This window comes from Indicator indicator, chromosome 9 (assembly GCF_027791375.1).
Source record: "Indicator indicator isolate 239-I01 chromosome 9, UM_Iind_1.1, whole genome shotgun sequence".
Lineage (NCBI taxonomy): Eukaryota > Metazoa > Chordata > Aves > Piciformes > Indicatoridae > Indicator > Indicator indicator.
Window position 1 is genome coordinate 3720925 of NC_072018.1, and position 18766 is coordinate 3739690.

The 18766-nt window shown below is 44.3% G+C and overlaps 1 protein-coding gene across 1 annotated transcript; it reads left to right on the forward strand.

Annotated features, from left to right (window-relative positions):
* The first annotated feature begins 4013 nt into the window (after nt 1-4013).
* Nucleotides 4014-18522, forward strand: PLEK (pleckstrin). Its single transcript, XM_054383650.1, has 9 exons — nt 4014-4061; nt 6691-6846; nt 9899-10080; nt 11598-11689; nt 12399-12583; nt 14294-14398; nt 15774-15857; nt 17371-17440; nt 18308-18522. Exons 1-9 carry the CDS (start codon nt 4014-4016, stop codon nt 18445-18447), a joined length of 1062 nt encoding a protein of 353 aa, XP_054239625.1. The 3' UTR covers nt 18448-18522.
* Nucleotides 18523-18766: the final 244 nt, after the last annotated feature.

Here is an 18766-nt window from a genome sequence, read left to right on the forward strand (position 1 = left end):
GCTTTTAAGCCTCTCCAGGGATGGGGACTCCACCACTCTCCTGCACAGCCTGGTCCAGGGCTTTACAACCCTTCCAGGGAAGAAATTGTCCCTAATGTCCAACCTAAATCTCCCCTGGCACTTGAGGCTGTTTCCTCTAGCTCTTCCCCTCTCTTATGCCTGCTACTGCTTTTTAGGAGTGGCTGCACAAGGAAGACAAGGTGTCCTTCACACCTGCCATGGCCACTGTATAGTTAAGGACCATTTTGCTTCCTATAATGGTTTAGCTGATCAGTACTTTTCTGCCTGGGGGAAGATGAAGTGCTGATTCCTCTCTGGTGAGGTGTGACAAATTAAACCAAACCTCAGTGTTAAAAGGATAGTGTTCCAGATAGGTGAGGTGTAAGAGCAAAAGGAACAGCTGGGCTTTAAGATGAAACAGGAACAATATAGAGCAAAGAAATGCTGTAGAAGTAATTGCTTCCACCTAATATTGGATAGAGGTAATTTGATACTTTGACACTGACTTGCCTAAATAGCTAATGGTAAGTTTCAGAGTCATTGGCTTGGTGCCACTATGTCTAGAATTGCATTTCCCACCCTCAAGGGTAAATGAGAAACTGAGCTTTTGTGAAATTGTGGAGTCAGCATGCTTTTCTTTTCATGTTAAACCACTTTTTAGTGTAAGGTTGTATAGATGTTCTGTTGGAGAGGATCTGTCCCTAGACATTACATATCATAAATTTATTGTGTAGAGCCCTGTCATCCTGACTCAGCACAAACACTGAATCAGCAGGAGCAGGTGAGCAGGAAAACCTGTGGAAAGGCTGCCTGCAGGGAGGAAAATACTGGCAGATTCTTTTGTCTTTGTTCCCCACAAGCCCATCCACCTGGGGAAGGTCTGAGGGGCACCAGGGCAGATTGAAAGAAGAGCTAACTGTGAGCCAGTTCTTGGTTTCTAATGCTCACCTCATGCTCTGGAGCAACTGATAAAGGGAAACTTTGGCTCCCAACCATGCAGTGAAAGGTCTTTAATTTGAGCTGACATTGTCTATGACCTGTATTTTTGGGTTATCAAACCAAAGCGGGGAAAAAAAAATATAAAAATGTACTTTTCCCATACAGGAAAGATGGAACTATTGGAATGAAAGGGTAGAGAAAGGAATTATTCACCTTAAAGCAAAAGCAATTGCAAACAAAAAAAAAAGATATATAAAGGGAATCTTACAAGCTTATGAATCCATCAGGCATCATTCAGAAGGAAATGAAGGGAGCCTTCACACACACAGAAATTCAGTTAGATCACCTCAGCTCTAGAATGCATCCTCAGTTCACTCCAGGCCCTGGAAGTGGTAGGCAGATTCTTTACTGTAAATATAACACAGATTTTTGATCCTTTTTCAGTGAGAAGTTTTTTCTTTTAGCTCACTTTCCAAGAAGGATGAAGCTTTTATTAGCTATGTGGAAGTTTCTGTCTCTGTAGTAATTTTAGAATCTTTTGGATGATGTTGAATACACTTGACAGCCAGAAAATTGGAAAGCATGTATTGAATCTTTGATATGTAAACTGCCTAATGGATGATTGGCTTGGTCAGCAACTAGGGCCTTTAATAGCAATCAGTATGGTAGGGGTTGGAAAGCACCTCTGTAGATTGAATCCAACCCACCCACCAAGGCAGGTTCACCTTCATGATTTGCATGAGCAAAGAAACAATGTACTGAGACACTGTAGGCTCTATCAACAAACCCCAAACAGCCTAACAATGTACAAAATCATCATATAAACATGGGCTTTGGGCAGAATGCACTCCAAAGTGTAGAGCCTGAAGATCCAGGTTGCCCAGAGAGGTGGTAGATGCTCCATTCCTGGAACCATTCCAGGTCATGTTGTTCGTTGCTCTGAGCAACATACTTGAGTTGAAGATGACCCTGCTGACTGCGGGGGGCTTGGACTACATGACCTTCAAAGGTCCCTTACAACATAAAGCGATCTGTGATTCTGTGACAGTCCTCTGAAGAGGAGACTGAAGCAGTCATTTAAGCAGCAGCTAGTTGAAAGGTAGCTGGAAAGGTAAAATTTCAATTCAGACAGTGAAGAGGAACTCATACAGTGAAGGTAAGGAGGGAGAGAGTGTAATCTCATCTGTAGGAGAACCACTGAATAGGCATTAGGAATGGCTAGAGGCAGTCTCTGAAGGCTTTTCTAGACTTCTAATCCCTATCACAGACTTGCTCAAAGATCTGTATACCTCTCAGTAAAGGTTGAGACAAAGTGTCCAGTGGAGAGGAGGCATTTCTAGCTATGGAAAAAGTCCCTCTTTGGAGGATCTTTGCAAGTTGCAGAGGTGTCAGAGTAACCTGGGGCTGACAATGCATTGGGATGGAAGGGACCCACAAAGGTCATCTAATCCAACCACCCTGCAGTGAGCAGGGACACCTCCAACTAGATCAGGTTGCTCAGGGCCACATGAAGTTTGACCTTGAATGTGATTGTCTCCAGATATGGGGCCTCAACCACATTTCTGGGCAAGACGTTGCAGTATTTCAGCATCCACATTGTGAAGAACTTCTCAGCTGTAGAACTGATTTGGAGTCTTGTGCACAGGAGAACACTTTGCTCTTGGCAATGCAGCAGCCTCCATATTGCCTCTGCTATACCACCACCCTTCCTTCTACATGGGGAAGAATTGAGACTCTGGTATATACCAGCTTTGGAAAAAAATCCGGTTTTGCCTTATCTTTTAGCAAATACAGCCAAATGAGCTCTGCAGCAAGGGAAGGATGCTCATAGAAACTGGCATTCTGCGGTGCTTTGTGTAATGTGGTGCTCTAAGCTTTTTATGCCTGTTGGACAGCTAATCACTTTGGGAGGCCTCAGCAAATCTCCCAAACCTGACCAAGTCTGGTAAACAAATTTCTTGTATCAGCAGAGGGCGCATGGTCATTAACCAGCACACTGCCAGATCGCAAGTGCTCACCTCACCCACTGCCAGTCAGATGTCAAAGATTGCATAAAGTGGCAGAAGCAGTGAGTTGGATGCGATCCAACGGATGAGATCCGTTTGGCAGGCACCAAGCGGCGACATGCTCCACCACCCCGTCTGTTGTGGTACCAGAGTTTGTGTATTTGCACATCATAGAGTCATAGAGTGGTTTGGGTTGGAAGGGACCTTAAAGATCATCTAGTTCCAACTCCCTGACATGGTCAGGGACACCTTCCACTAGCCCAGGGTGCTCAAGGCCTTGTCCAGCCTGGCCTTAAACACCTTCAGGGAGGAGGCATCCACCACCTCCCTGGGCAAACTGTTCCAGTGTCTCATGACCCTGACTGAAAAGAATTTCTTCCTAATATCTGGTCTAAATCTACCCTCCTCCAGCTTCAATCCATTCTCCCTCATCCTATCACTACAAGCCCTTGTAAAAAAGTACCTCCCCAGTTTTCTTATAGTCCCCCTTCAGATACTGGAAGGCTGCTATAAGGTCTCCCCAGAGCCTGATCTTCTCCAGGCTGAACAATTCCAACTTCCACAGCCTGTCCCCATATGGGACATGCTGCAGTCCTCTGAACATCTTTGCAGCCCTCCTCCAGACCCACTCCAGCAGTTTGATGTCCTTTTATGCTGGGGGCCCCAGAACTGGGTGTAGTACTCCAGGAGGTGTCTCCCCAGAGCAGAGCAGAGGGGGAGAATCAGCTCACACGTCCTTCCGATCATTGATTCCCAGGGATTGAGCACTGGAATACTTATTTAATTTCACAGGACTGTGTCATCAGGGCTGTCTGTATTTGACATGGCAGAGCATTTCTTCAGGCTGTTACTTGCTCTGTCAGAGGCAAACTATAAATACATGCATGCTTCTGCGTTTCCCTATCTCTCACTGTGTAAGAGGAAATAGGCTTGTTTTCATGTGATTAGCAGGCAGAGGAACTTGTGTAAGTGACACAGCGTACTGTGAAAGCACCAGCACACAGACCTTGCTGCCAGAGGAACTTTGCTGCCAGTGCTGGTAGACCTGAGAGCAGGATTGCCTGAGACATGGAGCGAGAGCCAATGCGCATCAGGGAGGGCTACTTGGTTAAGAAGGTAAGTGGGCAGTCAGGGCCTCGAGTGGAGGAGGTAGCTACCTTCAAACAGGTTGGGGAGGTGTAGGGAAACATGCTTTGATTTCAGTTATTTAAAAAGGATCTTTATTTTTAAAAAGAAAAGAGCAGAATTCCTTTAGCAGTGAACCAGCGTGGTATTAATGGTTATAGGGGTGCTTACTAGCAGTTGTATCTTGGCAGAGTGCTATGTAAGGCATTTTGCACACATCTCAGATGTATCTTTGGATCAAAACGTTTGCATTTTTATTAAGTAAACTAATGAACTCTTAGTGGAATCTTGGCAAAGGCACTGGTTGTCAGCCATCTGAACAAGAGCCAGTGTGTGCCCACAGCATCCTGGCCTGTATAAGGAATAGTGTGGCCAGCAGGAGTAGGGAAGTGATTATGTCCCCGTACTTGGCACTGGTGAGGCTGCACCGTGAATACTGTGTTCTGTTTTGTGCCCCTTGCTACAAGGAAGACATTGAGGTGCTGGAGCATGTCCAGAGAAGGGCAACAATGCTAGTCAAGGGTCTGGAGAACAGGTTTTGTTAGGAGCAGCTGAGGAAACTGGAGGTTTTTGGTCTAGAGAAGAGGAGGCTGAGGGGCAACCTCATTGCTCTCTACAACCCCCTAAAAGGAGGTTGGAGTGAGGTGGGTGTTGATCTCATTTTCCTTGTATCAGGTGACAGAATGAGAGTAAATGGCTTGAAACTCTGCCAGGGGAGGTTTAGGTTGGATATTAGGAAAAATTTATCTACCAAATGAGTGGTCAGACACCAGAACAGGCTTCCCAGGGAGGTGGTAGAGTCACTGTCCCTGGAGACGGTCAAGAAACATGTGGACATGGCACTTTGGTATATGGTTTCATGGCCGTTGTGGTGTTAGGTTGATGATCAGTCCCAATGAGCTTAGAGGTCTTTTCCAACTGAAACAATTCTATGATTGTATGATAAAGTAATCACAAAGCTGCAGTGATACTGTCATGAAGGAGTGGAGAGCCAAATTCCTGTTGTGCAGATTGCAGAACTCTGGCCTGATGTATAGAGCAGGAAGATTGACGATTTGTATTCCTCTGATGGGGAAATGGCTGGGAATTTAGATGCTGAGACCATCCCAAACTGTGCCTGGCTGGGTATGCCAGGGAGAAGATGCATACCAATGTGCCAGTGTGAGTCTCTCACATTCCTGTGGGTGCTGGGTCTCCAAAAAGTCTCTGTGCTGAAGCTGCTGCTGGATGGTGCTGCAATGGCAATAGAGAAGTGGGAATTGTGCCAGTTTCCTAGAACAGTCTCGAAGGTGGCTCTGCTTTTTACAGAAGTGAGCTTATGCTAGTGGTGAGGCAAAACAGTATGATAAAATAGGGGCTAGAGGGTAAAAGAAGCAGAAGTTACTCATTAGATGAGTACTAGGTATTTGATACGTCAGTCAAGCTGCTAGGATTTCCACAACCAGAGCTTCCAGGACAAGTCTGATTCTGATTAACTTCACCTGCTAATTATGTACTCTCCTCCTCACCTTTATGCCTGTAAAGTGAAGCCAAGGATTATTAAAACACAAATTTCAAAAGAAAACTGCAGTCAACCCACGTGTGGTACCCAGATGAGACTTTTTGTAGTTCACTGTTTAGCTGGGTTTCCTACCCCAGGCAATGGGGGTAGGTAGCATTCCTTCCAATGAGGGCTGCAGAAGAGAGGGATGAGATATATAAGTCTCTCTTTGTAACAGGAACAGCAAGAGAAATAATATTTCTGAAGCATGGTGTCTGATTTGGAGCCTACAAATGCTGGCTGTGCTTTGGTAACTCTTCAGAAGAACTGTTGGTATTCAGCATATCTAAATGTTCCTTTGATGAGCAGTAAGTCCCTTGGGTATCTGGGACTGTGACCATTTTTTAATCTGATTGTGGGCAGGACTGGAGAGGTCATCCAGTTTAGAGTGCAATAGTCTTAGTAATTTTAGGGGTTAATGATACTTGACACAGAGGGCTACGTGGTTCCCCTCTGAGTCCCTAAGAGTTTTTTGCTTTGTGTTCCACTGTACATAGGATTTGGCTCTGTCTTTATTTTTGTATTTCTCGCACTTAACAGCTGTGTTTCGAGAATAGGAAGTAAAAGCTTTTAAAAGATGAAATGAGGCACCTCAGTCCCTCACCACAGCAGTTGGTGATTTACAGCATCAGGCTCTTAATCTTACAGTTTGTTCTTAGCTGTCTAGAAATCCTTTGAGGTGTGTGCTTTCTTATCAGACAGCCAAACCTCAACGACTAACTATCTTATGGCATAAAGTCCTAAATACAGCACAGGATGCCCAAGTTAATGAGACAATACAACTGTGCTAGCTCACGCCCAGAAATGCTGAGGACTATTCATAATATTGCCAGTATGTCATCTTGTTGACTGATACTGGCTGGGGTGACTACAAGGGCACATTAATGATGGTCAGAAGAATAACAACAATGGTTTTGAACTGCATAGTTAAGATGGGTGTGCTTGTAGTATATTCCAGCCAAGGCACTAACTACACTTTTTGTAGTGTGTCAGTCACTCTCTGGAAGGTCATATCTTCAGTGGCTATCGTGTGAAGAGTGATTTATTGAAGATAATATACAGAGTGATGTATTGATGCAGGGAAGCATGTTCAATACCTGGAAGCCAATGTGGGTTGTGCTCTTAGAAGATGGAATTGAATTCTACAAGCGGAAGGCTGACAACAGCCCCAAAGGGATGGTCCCACTCAAAGGCAGCTCTATTAACAGCCCCTGCCAAGACTTTGGCAAAAGAATGGTGAGTACTTTCTTTTATTTTTTTTTTAATAACAATCACTGACAGTATACTTAGGCTCCTGGAGGCACTGAAGGGGCAAAAGGCTGGTGTTTACAAATTCCTTACCCCAGTGGAGACTCTCACTTGTCTTAGAAGGTCACATGCAGGCTTGGACTTGTGTAGTACTTGAAAGGAGTGAGTGCTCAGGAAAAATGCAGGAGACTTCAAGAGGAGCAATGCAAAAAGTGATTATATTTTATTTTATTTTATTAAAAATCTGAGTCTGTCAGAGAGCAGAGCTAAATTAGATTTTTGTGAGGACACTTAGCAGCTGAATGGTGCAACTGCTGTGCTGAACATAACTAGCTGCCACAGAATAAAGGTGTGGGAAACTTTCATGAGCAGTGTAAGCTTTTCTTTATTGTCGAAGAACAACTGGCTTGCTGAGATTGGAAGGAGATAAATGCTGTGAGACAATTAAGGCTGTAATTCCAAACCTTTTTATTGCCATTTGGTAACCACCCAACCCCACACATTTCACATTTATGTAATCTGTATTAGTTGCACACAACATTGTTACATGTAAGGCTTTTGCAAGTGATTAAGAGTCAGTTCTAAACTCAGAGAAAGAGAGAGCAAAAACTGAAACTCCTTTAGAGAAAGTAGTTCAAATGTTGCCTACACATTTCTGATCTCTGTGGCAAGTCACTGGTGGTGTTCTTCAGGGCTCAGTAGTGGGGCCAGTTCTCTTTAATATCCTTATCAATGATCTGGACAAGGGGATTAGGGGTACCCTCAGTAAGTGTGCAGGTGACACTAAACTGGGTGGGAATATTGATCTGCTCAAGGATAGGAAGGCTCTGCAAAGGGATCTGGACAGGCTGGAGCAGTGGGCCAGGGTCAGTTGTATGAAGTTTAACAAAGCCAAGTGCCAGGTCCTGCCCTTAGGTCACAAAACCCTGTGCAATGCTTGGGGCAGAGTGACTGTAAAGTTGCCTGGGGGTGCTGGTTGACACCTGGCCAAACATGAGTCAGCAGCATGCTCAGTGTGTGCGTGTTTGTCACCAAGGTGGCCAACAGCATCCGGGAATCAGGATCAGCAATAGTGTGGCCAGCAGGAGTAGGGAAGTTATTGTCCCTCTGTACTTGGCTACGCCTTGAATACTGGGTTCTGTTTTGGGCTCCTCACTACATGGAAGACATTGAGGTGCTGGAGTGTGTCCAGAGAAGGGTAACAAAGCTGCTGAAGGGTGTGGAGAACAGGGCTGGTGAGGAGAGGCTGAGGGAACGGGGATTGTTCAGTCTGCAGGAGGAGAGGCTGAGGGGGGATCTCATTGCTCTCTACAGCTTCCTGAAACGATGCTGGAGTGAGGTGGTGGTTGGTCTCTTCTCCCTAGTATCAGGAGATAGGACAAGAGGAAATGGCCTGAAATTGTGCCAGGGAAAGCTTAGATTGGATATTAGGAAAAATTTCTTTCCTGAAAGTGGTCAGGGATTGGAATAGATTGCCAGGGAGGTGGCAGAGCCCCTGGAGGTGTTGAAGAAATGTATGGACATGGCACTTTGGGACCTGGTTTCATGGCCATGGTGGGGTTAATTTGAAGGTTGAACTTGATGATCTTGGAGGTCTGTTTTACAACTGAAACAATTCTGTGATTCTATAAGTGCACAGACTGAGGTTCCAATTCACAGTTTACTTGCTGATTAGCCTGCCATTTTTGGATGCATGCTGAGCCAGAACTTGGTAAATTTATTCTAATACAACTGTGGAACAAATTACAGCTGCCCTTATGGTGGGGGACTATGTTTTAGAGGAAGTGGAAACCCTCTTGACCGAGTAATTAGATCCAGATTTTCCACCCAAAAGATCACTAGAGGAAAACGAGATCAGTGTGAACTTTATGGCTTTTTTTTTTAATTTCAGGTTGGTGTTATTTTTTTGTGCTTGTAATTACCTTTAAAAGGTCTTTTCTCATTTTGGGGGAACACACTCATTCCATTGTTACTAATGTGTTTAGATAGCTAGTGATCATAAGGTGTAGCCAAAGGATGAATTTATCATCTCCCTACCAAGCCCTTAAAGGTTTTCTGGGCTGCAAATGTGTTCCACTGCTCTCCAATGTGACTGTGACCTTTTATTCCCTTGTGAATCAGCAGCTGAGCAACATGATGTGGGTTGGGTTTTTTCCCCTTCGGACTGACCACGTCTCTATAAATGTTAAGGCAAATTTGCACCCAACGTAAGCCTGCAGAGGTTGGGCACTTCAGACTTTCAGCTGTGTGGAATTTGCCAGCAAAAGTTAAAACCAGCAGTTCTATCATAGAATAATTATAGTTGGAAGGGACCTTAAAGATCATCTACTTCCAACTCCCCTGACATGGGCAGGGACCCTAGACCAGGTTGCTCAAGGCCCTGTCCAGCCTGGCTCTGAACACCTCCAGGGAGAGGGTATTCACAACCTCCCTGGTCAACCTGTTACAGTGTCTCACCACCTTCACTGTTAAGTATCTCTTCCTAATATTCAGTCTAAATCTACCCTCATCCTATCATTACAAGTCCTTGTAAAAAGGCCTTTCTTCAGCTACTGGAAGACTGCTGTAAGGTCTTTCCAGAGCCTTCTCTTCTCCAGGCTGAACAGCCCCAACTCTCACAGCCTGTCCCCATAGGGAAAGTGCTCCAGCCCTCTGATCATCTTCACATCCCTCCCCTGGAACCTCTCTAACTGTTCAATGTCCTTCTTGTCTTGGGGGCTCCAGAACTGGATGCAGTACTCCGGGTGGGGGTCTCATGAGGGGAGAGCCATAGAATCTCTTCCCTTATCCTGCTGGTCACGCTTCTTTTGATGTGTGCAACTCCCCTGTCCCCTGGACAATGGCAGGCTTGCTCACAGGGAAGTAGCAAAAGAGTCATTTACCTGCACTACCTGTTCAGAGTGTTTTTAATTTAACTGTGGTTGAAAGGCACCTTCCACAGGCCCCTAGGCACAGGTAAGCTGTACATTGTGGTAGCACCAAGTTAATCATGCCCAACTGACTACACCAAAGTAACTTTTGAAAAACATTATCATTCCAGTTTGTCTTCAAGCTCACTGCAGCCAAGCAGCAAGACCACTTCTTTCAAGCTGCCTACCTGGAGGAGAGAGATGCCTGGGTACGGGATATCAAGAAAGCAATTCACTGCATAGATGGAGGCCAAAGGTTTGCCAGAAAATCCACAAGAAAGTCTATCAGACTGCCTGAAACAATCAATCTGAGGTTTGTTCTCCTAGCTCTGCCTCCCCCATTTACTTCCATCTGCAGGCAGCGTGACAGACATGTAACCTTGGTCTGGAAGAGCTATGAGCACGTGTGTCCCTCCTACCACTCTGGTCTACCTCAGAGTCCTTTCTTCATGACTAACAGTTTCAGAGCACACAATGTGGCAGAAAAGAGCTAGCAACCAGAACTTGGAAGGTCATTTTTAGTACATCATCTTTTACCAAAGCATGCTTATTTACCAAAGGATTTTGCTGATAAGGAAATTTCTGAGCACACTGCAGTGCAAAAGGAGACCCCAGCCAAAGTGGATTCTTTCAGGAGAAGCATTTTTATACAAGATGTAATTTATTGCAAAGAAGATTTGAAACATATTATTTGCTTTCCAGAGAAATGCTGCTATTAGCCTATTTTTTGGATAGTGAGGGGAGAGTAGTGCCTGCCAGAGAACTTGGAACTGGCAAAGGGGGAAGAGATAAAGGGCACAGGAAGCCAACCGTTTGTCAGTACTTAAAAAAAATTAAGGATGACTTATTTTTGCCTCTTAGCAGTCAATACCAAAACACAAGTGAGCCTCTTTACAAGACAATAAAATTATACAGGGCCAAGATCCAACTAAATCTGACTTCACAGCCCTTCAGCAGAGGGTCACCCTGACTAACAAGCCAAAAGACATGGCCTGTGACATTTAATACTTGCCCTTCTTGTCATTGTATAGCTTGAAGGAATTGGAATTCTGAGTAAGTGAAAATTGTGTGGGAGGAAGGAAGTTACGCTGGGGTTTACCAACATTACTTAGGGTCTCTCAGAGTGTGCAGGCTTTGGAGGTGTCACGGTGACAGGTTTTCTGCTCAGCCAAGGACCTTTGGGGGAACATAGTGTGAAGCAGCGAGCTCCCCTCTTGGCACCAAGGCTGTGTGGCTGTGTGAAGGTGCCTCAGTGGGTGTTCCTCTGTTCACACGGCAGTCACCACAAGTTGTTCCGTTCTCAGAAACGTGGTGGTGTGGTGAGCCATTTGTGCACTCCCTGCTGCACTCCTGAGGCTGTGACAGTGGTGTAATGGGGCCTCCAGGCCTTACAACCCAAGTTTTTCAGGAGATTAAACTAAGCCATGCTACAGATCTGCAGAGAGCAATATGCCAGCAAAACATGTGAAGGGGGCCTACAAGAAAGCTAGGGAAGGACTTTTTACAAGGGCTTGTAGTGATAGGGTGAGAGGGAATGGTTTGAAGCTTGAGAAGGGTAGACTGGATATTAGGAAGAGATTCTTTACAGTGAGGATGGTGAGACACTCCCAGGTTACCCAGGGAGGTTGTGAATGCCCCTTCCCTGGAGATGTTCAAGGCCAGGATGGACAGGGCCGTGAGCAACATGGACTAGTGGAAGGTGTCCCTGCCCATGGGAACTAGATAATCTTTAAGGTCTCTTCTAACCCAAACCATTCTATGATTATTGTATGAGCTGGTGAAAGCTTTTTATTTGGTAACAGTTTTGTGTTTTGGTTTTTTTATGCACAGTGCTTTGTACCTCTCAATGAAAGATCCTGAAAAGGGAATAAAGGAGTTGAAGCTGGAAAAAGATAAAAAAGTGTTCAATCACTGCTTTACAGGTAAAAGCTCTTTTCAGTTCTTTGCATACAAGAAAAAAGGGAGCACAGGGTTGAGAGCCTAAAGATAGACAAAAAAGCTCTAAGCTCTGTAAAGGACAGAGAAGTTTGAGAAGAAAACCTGGCAGATAGTTTCTTGACCAATACAGAAAGTGCTCAAAGGATGAAGCTTGAACAAGTGTTCAATTTGGGCCATGGTAAGCAAGAAAGCAGGGAGAAATTTAATCAGCACCAGAAAGATTGAAGTAGATTGAAGTAGAAAGTTGCATGAAACACTTAACTTCAGAAGAATTATTTCTTTCTGAAATTTTCATCAACAAACTGTGTCACATTGTAATTCCTGTGCTGCTTTAAGTCAAATCTGTGGTTGCTAAAGTACAAAGTCACCCTGTTGTGACAACACTGTGTCAGGTTTGATTTTCCTTCATACTTCCCCAGTCACTGTGGCTTCCCAACTCAGCCCTGCATCCCCTCCCAGCTCTCTTCCCCATCAGAAACAGTGTTCAAGTGTTGTACTGGCCCCAGCCATCAGTGGGATTTGCTGTACCTCACTGGATGACCCAGGTACCTTTCCAGATTAGCTCTCTGCACTGTCACTAAGAACATCTTTCAGGACATTGAGGGATAGAGTAGGCTTGTTGCCTGTGGATTTTTAGGCTTCTTTGTGTCTGTCTTGGTTTGTGTCTGATATTGTTTGTTCCTCTGTAATCAGGTACTTCTGTGATTGACTGGCTCGTGTCCAGCAAATCCATCCGAAATCGTAAAGAAGGTCTCATGCTTGCTTCTTCCCTCTTGAGTGAAGGTTACCTACAGCCTGCAGGGGATACCTCCAAGGCTGCTGCTGAGGGACTGTCAGACACTCCCTTCTTAGATCTCTATGATGCCTACTACTACTTCGTGAGTATTCCATCCTCTTTCTTATGTTGTCCCAGACTTGCTGATGCTCTGCTTTTCTCAGGCTTCGTGTTGGGTTTCTTAAGTCCTGGAGGAAATTGAGAGATCCATGTTGTTTTTCCCTACATGATAGTCAGAATAAATAGGCTCACTTTAACATTTGTATTTTTGTCTGGCACCCTTCCAAGTGTGAACTGAGTGCTGAGGTTGAGCAGGGTTCTTTTTAACTTGAACTTTGTTCCTGGTAATTTCACCAGTGACCAGAATTTAGCAAATTTAGCTATCAGTTCCCTTGGTGATTCAGTGTAAGGGAAAGAAGTAATTCATTATCATGAGGCTTCTTAGAGTGGCACAATCTACAAACTCATTTTTGTGCAGAGCCATCAAATCTGACTCAGCTGGTGTGCACACACACAGCTTGTCAGTGAGCAGAGAAACCAATATCCTCCAATAACAGCAATGTCCTACCCAATCTTTTTAATTTCTTGCTTCATGTTCGGTAGATTGTGATATTGCAAGTCCTTAAAGTCAACCACAACCAAATGCTGTTTTAAAGATGTTTGTCTTATGAGTTTGCACTAATAAAAAAGTATGCCTTCTGGCAGGTAAAATGCATAAATATTGCAATTCTGTTGATATATACCACACAGAATGCCTCAGCTTCAGCAAATTTAATCTACCGTTGCTTCATTTGTTTTCCTAGAATCATAGAATCATTTCAGCTGGAAAAGACCTCCAAGATTTATTGAGTCCAACCATCAATCTAAGACCACCATAGCCATTAAACCATGTCCCAAATGTCCACATGGCACAGAACGTATCCCTGGTAGAGAGACTTTACCTGTGCAGCAATGGAAGCACAGACCCTACTGGTGAAGGCAACCTTCTACTCATCACAGTTCCTGGCTTACCTGGGACACTTCTCTTAGCAGTCCTTATGCACCGTGCTTGCATTCAGCTTGTTTCTAGTGTAATTCAATACCAACATATTGTGAGGAGACCAGAGCAGGTCAATGTCTGAGTTGCTACCATACAAGTAGACAGCACAGACATTTACTCTAAGCCATAGAAAAGTTGCCTACATTTACATCATTTGAGCAGTGTAAGGTTTGAGTAAGTATCATCATTTTTTATGTGGCGTGGAACAGAGGTGGTGTACGGATCCTGGGACAGAGAGACAATGCTCAGTGCACAGATCACAGCATCACAGCTCTAGAAAATTGCATATTCCAAAACCTAGGAGCAGTTCTTGTTGTTGGAGAACACGGCCTAAATGGAGTATTTTCTCTTCCAAATTCTATATGTTTGTGACAGATGGAGGAAGAGGAAGGGTATGTTGAGTGCAGGGGTAGCCAGCCTGGAGTTATTGGCTGAGCTGACATTGCTTCATATAAACTGCTGTCTGTACATTTAAAAACCTGTGCCACCATGGGATTGTGACATCATGGAGGAAATATGACACCAAGAATCATGGAACATGGAGAAACTGACATATACCCAGATGCTTTAGCTCTCTTCAGGTGCCCTGGGCACTCACTGCTGTAATCCTACCTCATACTGGTGACTCAGCTGGGAGATTTTTCTAGTAAAAGGGTTGATCTTCTGGGTGGCAAAAAGCAAGGTGGAGGGAAGCCAAGGAGAAATGAGGTTTGTATGTGTACATAAACATACAGCAGCTGTGTAACTTCTGAATTTTCTCTTGTGGTCCTGCAGCCTGACAGTGGTTTCTTCTGCGAGGGAAATTCTAGTGATGATGATGTGATCCTGAAAGAAGAATTCAGAGGCATAATAGTCAAACAAGGATGCTTGCTGAAACAGGTCAGTATTACAGGTGTTCCATCCTGTCACTGGGATGGTGTTGCCTGGGTACGAAATTACTCTTCTACACCTAAAAGCTTTTCAGAAGAGAGAAACTGGCCTATGCCACCGCTACACTTGGCAGGTTTTATCTCTGCCCTCTTGCCTTTGTACAAAGAGCTGTAGCATGGCCCAGTGTTGCAAGGTTTGTTGCTCTTACTACAAAACAAAACAGTTTATAGTTTTAATTAGGAAAGAATGCTAAAGCAGGAGATGTGACAAGTCATTGTTACAATGCAGGACTGAACTCAGGTAAAAAAGGCTTCCAGTCCAGAGTCCCTCTGGACAAACAACTGTGTTCAGTTTCCAGTTTTCATAGGTCAGCATATCTGAGCAAAGGATCTTCTTCAGTCACCAATGTTTGATCCTGTCCCATCTGTAAGACAGGACACAACTGTACACCCTCCTTCCCAGCAAAACTTTAAGCAGCACAGTGAACATCATGGTAAGATCCTTACTTTCTGAGGCCATTGCAAGGAAATATTGGTGAACTGAAGGCAAGACCAGAATTCTTCAATGAAAAGAACTGTTCGGTTGGAAGAGACCTGCAACACACCTAGTCCAACTACCTGACCACTTCAGGGCTGACTAAAGGCTAAAGCATGTTACTAAGGGCATTGTCCAGATGCCCCTTAAGCACTGACAAACATGGGGTATCAACTACCTCTCTTAGGAAGCCTGTTCCAACGTTTGATCCCCCTGTCTGTAAAGAAACGTTTCCTAACATCAAGTCTGAACCTCCACTGTTAAAATAATTCCTTTGGAGTCTAAGAGCTTTTTGGTGGTGCTAACTTCTATTTCTCTTGCTCAGTCAGATTACTTAAAAGCAAAGGAAGAAATTAGATCCACGTCTTTCTGCTAACTTTTAGCCTGTCACATTCATGTCTGCCTAGCTAGTAAGAGCTTCCTTGCAAACAGTGTAGCTAATTGAGAAACTAATATTTTGAAATGCTGAGAGGAAGTGATTCATGACAGCCTTCCACAAGTGTTAGTCTGGATTTGGTCACTCTCACTGAGTTGGGTGTCATTGCTTGGACGTGTCACTGGTTCTGATGAGCATGCTTTCAGCAGATCTAGATTTTCCCCACCCATCATTTCAGCTTTGAAAACAGGCAATGAGGCATCTATGTCCATATCTGTTTGATCTTCTCTTCAAGGTGCTTAAGCCAGATAAGCTTTTATTTTTTGGTGGTTGTGGTGCTTGTCTTTGCAGGGAGAGAAAGGTCTTCAACTCATTCTTGCCCTCAGTTCAAGGTACCTTGCTGCAAGGGTTGGCTGACTGCGAGCGCTCACAGGCAAAGCAGGTCACAACATTCCTGTTTTCAAATTTTCTTAGGGACATCGGAGGAAGAACTGGAAAGTGAGAAAGTTTGTCTTAAGAGAGGACCCTGCATATCTTCACTACTATGATCCTGCTGGGGTAAGAGACATTTGGCTTATTTACTTGATTTTTTTGTAAAGCCAACACTGTGTCGAAATACCCGAGTGGAGTATTTGCATGGGAATGTGTGACAGAAAAGACCAAGCATGACAGTGGGGCTGTTTGTTCTCACATGGCCTAGCCAACCTTTGGAAAAGCACAGGGAAGGATGGTTTCTAGGGCTGCCAAGTCAAGGTGGTGAATGCCACTCAGACCTGGGAACAGGTAACGCTGAACTATGCTGCTCTCTTCCTTATCTGTGATTAATTAGAATTCATTTGTGCTCTCCCTTAGATAAGATGAGTCATAGAATCATAGAATTGTCAGGGTTGGAAGGGACCTCAAGGATCATCTAGTTCCAACCCCTCTGCCATGGGCAGGGACACCTTATACTAGATGAGGTTGCTCTGAGCCACATCCAGCCTGGCCTTAAAAACCTCCAGGAATGAGGCTTCTACCACCTCCCTGGGCAACCTGTTCTAGTGTCTCATCACCCTCATGGCGAAGAATTTCTTCCTAACATCCAGTCTGAATCTATCCACTTCTACTTCTGCTCCATTCCCCCTAGTCCTGTCACTGCCTGACACCCTAAAAAGTCCCTCTCCATCTTTCTTGTAGGCCCCCTTAAGATACTGGAAGGCCAAAACAAGGTTTCCTCGGAGCAAGCACAAATGAACACAGTGCAGTCCTCTTGCAGTTTATAACTGAGGTATTTTCCATATCAGGCTGAGACATGGCACTCCATTTCTTGTGTAATTCTAATGGATCAAACCCTGCCCTAAGAAAGGAAGGAGTGTGGCCATAGGCAAAACCTGTCCCCAAGAGCTGATGTTCAGGTTTTATTTCACCCTGCACTACAGCAGGAGCATTGCTACTGTGGGTTACAAGGGCTTTGTGCTGTGCCTATGTCATCCTTGGCAGAGGCAGCCATGGCACCCTGGAGAATCAATACTGAGAAGTTTCTGACCTCCCTGTTCCCAGCTTGCCCTTCCCACTCCTGGCTGAGGTGTGTCAGCTCATAGGGGTTGCTTCTTTGGAACTTAGGCCAACAAAAATGCATCTTCACTTGTTCTTTGACTGTCACAGTCCTGACGAGCACAAGAGGCCAAACTCTAAATAAGGGTATAGTGGTTTGGAAAAAATACTTCTAAGATCTACTTTTTTTTAACTAACCCATTTTTTAACTTATTATTCCTAGTGATGACATCATAAAAAAGGTTATAGTTGGCACAAGGCTTATATTCTACCTATATCTTTGTTCAGGACGTACTAAATGCTCTGCAGATCCTGATTTACAAATCTCAAAAGAGATTTCCTATTTATTTGCAGGTGTTTCCCTTACCACACCACCCCCATCCTCCATGCCACACACAAGATGAGGATCCCCTAGTTTCCCCGGTGACATACTAAGTCAGCAAATGTTTTTATTTGTTTTCTGGAGTTGGAGCCAGATATTAACACATGAACAGTCTCAGAAGTGTGGCGTTTCATTCTGGTTTCATGTCCCCACTAGGGAGAAGAACCACTAGGAGCAATTCACTTGAGAGGCTGCGTGGTGACAGCAGTGGAAGATATGCCAGACTGTAAGGAACCATCCTGAATGAGCTGTGCAACAAGTTTTTGATGCATTCTTTCAATCTGCCTGAAATCAAAAGTGTTTTTTACTCAAAAAGTAACCTGTGTGCAATAATTCAGTAAGAATTCTTCCAGTAACTACTCTCTCTTGCTGGAGAAGGTTACTGTGGTCAAGCTAGCAACAGGCAATCTTGTTTTGTCAGTTATTTAGAGAAGACTTGCCAAAAGAATGGCACCATCCCTATGTTAGGATAACTGGCCTTAGACAAAGCAAGCTGAATTTGCCCATTTTAGTTCATGGATGTGCAACAGAAGCTTCACACTAGAAATGGTTATGCCAACAAATTGTTACTGTTCACATTCTGTTCCCTCCCAAAACTACAAGTGGGGTGAACAGCAATGGTTGAGCAAGGAACAAGAAACACTCATTCCATGCATTCTCCTCTCCATGAGGAAGTCAGACTGTCATACCCAGTAGGAAAGTCTGTTGGCCTCTCTGCACCTGTGCAGGCTGTGCTAGCAGACAGGAAAACAACCAGAGATTATGGATGTGACATGAACTTAAACATCTTGGATTTGTAGCTGGCAAGGCATAGGGAGGGTCGGGGAATATGACCTCTCTGCAGAATTGCAGACCCTTCTCCTATTGGAGATCAACCAACCAGAGACTTGTGAAGGTGAAACGTGCAGAATTCTTGGGTTGTTTCTCCAAGGGAGAGACTTATCTCATGGACCCAATCTTGCAGTCTGTTTGCAAAGGTCTGGTAGGCAGCTGTGGAAAGGAAAGGAATCTCCTTACAGCAAGTAAGGGAAGGAGCATTGTAAATTCAAGACTCTATTCTTTCATAGCTGACTTTGTTATTTCTTCCTTCTAGCCAAGAAGTATGATGCTGAGAACATCCTCTTTGAAATCATCACAGCAAACGATATCCACTATTACTTGCAAGCAGCCTCACCTGCAGAGCGAACAGAATGGATCAAAGCAATTCAGGCTGTTTCTAGGACTGGAAAATGAAGATGATCTGCCAGTGAGAATACAGACAACTGAAATTAGTTACTCTGAACAAAACAGGATATTTAGCATTTTGCTGAGAAGAAACAAAATCATCCAGAAAGGCATCCTAAGGCTTGTGGGTAGGGGTGAGGGTGGGTAATAAGCTTCAATTCTGTAGGAGGCACTAACAAACTAACACCTTTTTCACTTGTGTTATGGTAATAATTTACTAAACATCGTACTAAATTACAGCGTAGAACATGCCATAGGAGTGTGTGCTTCTTAACCAGCCAAACTTGGGAAGTTTGTACCTTATACCTTTCCTGCTGCTACAGCTGAT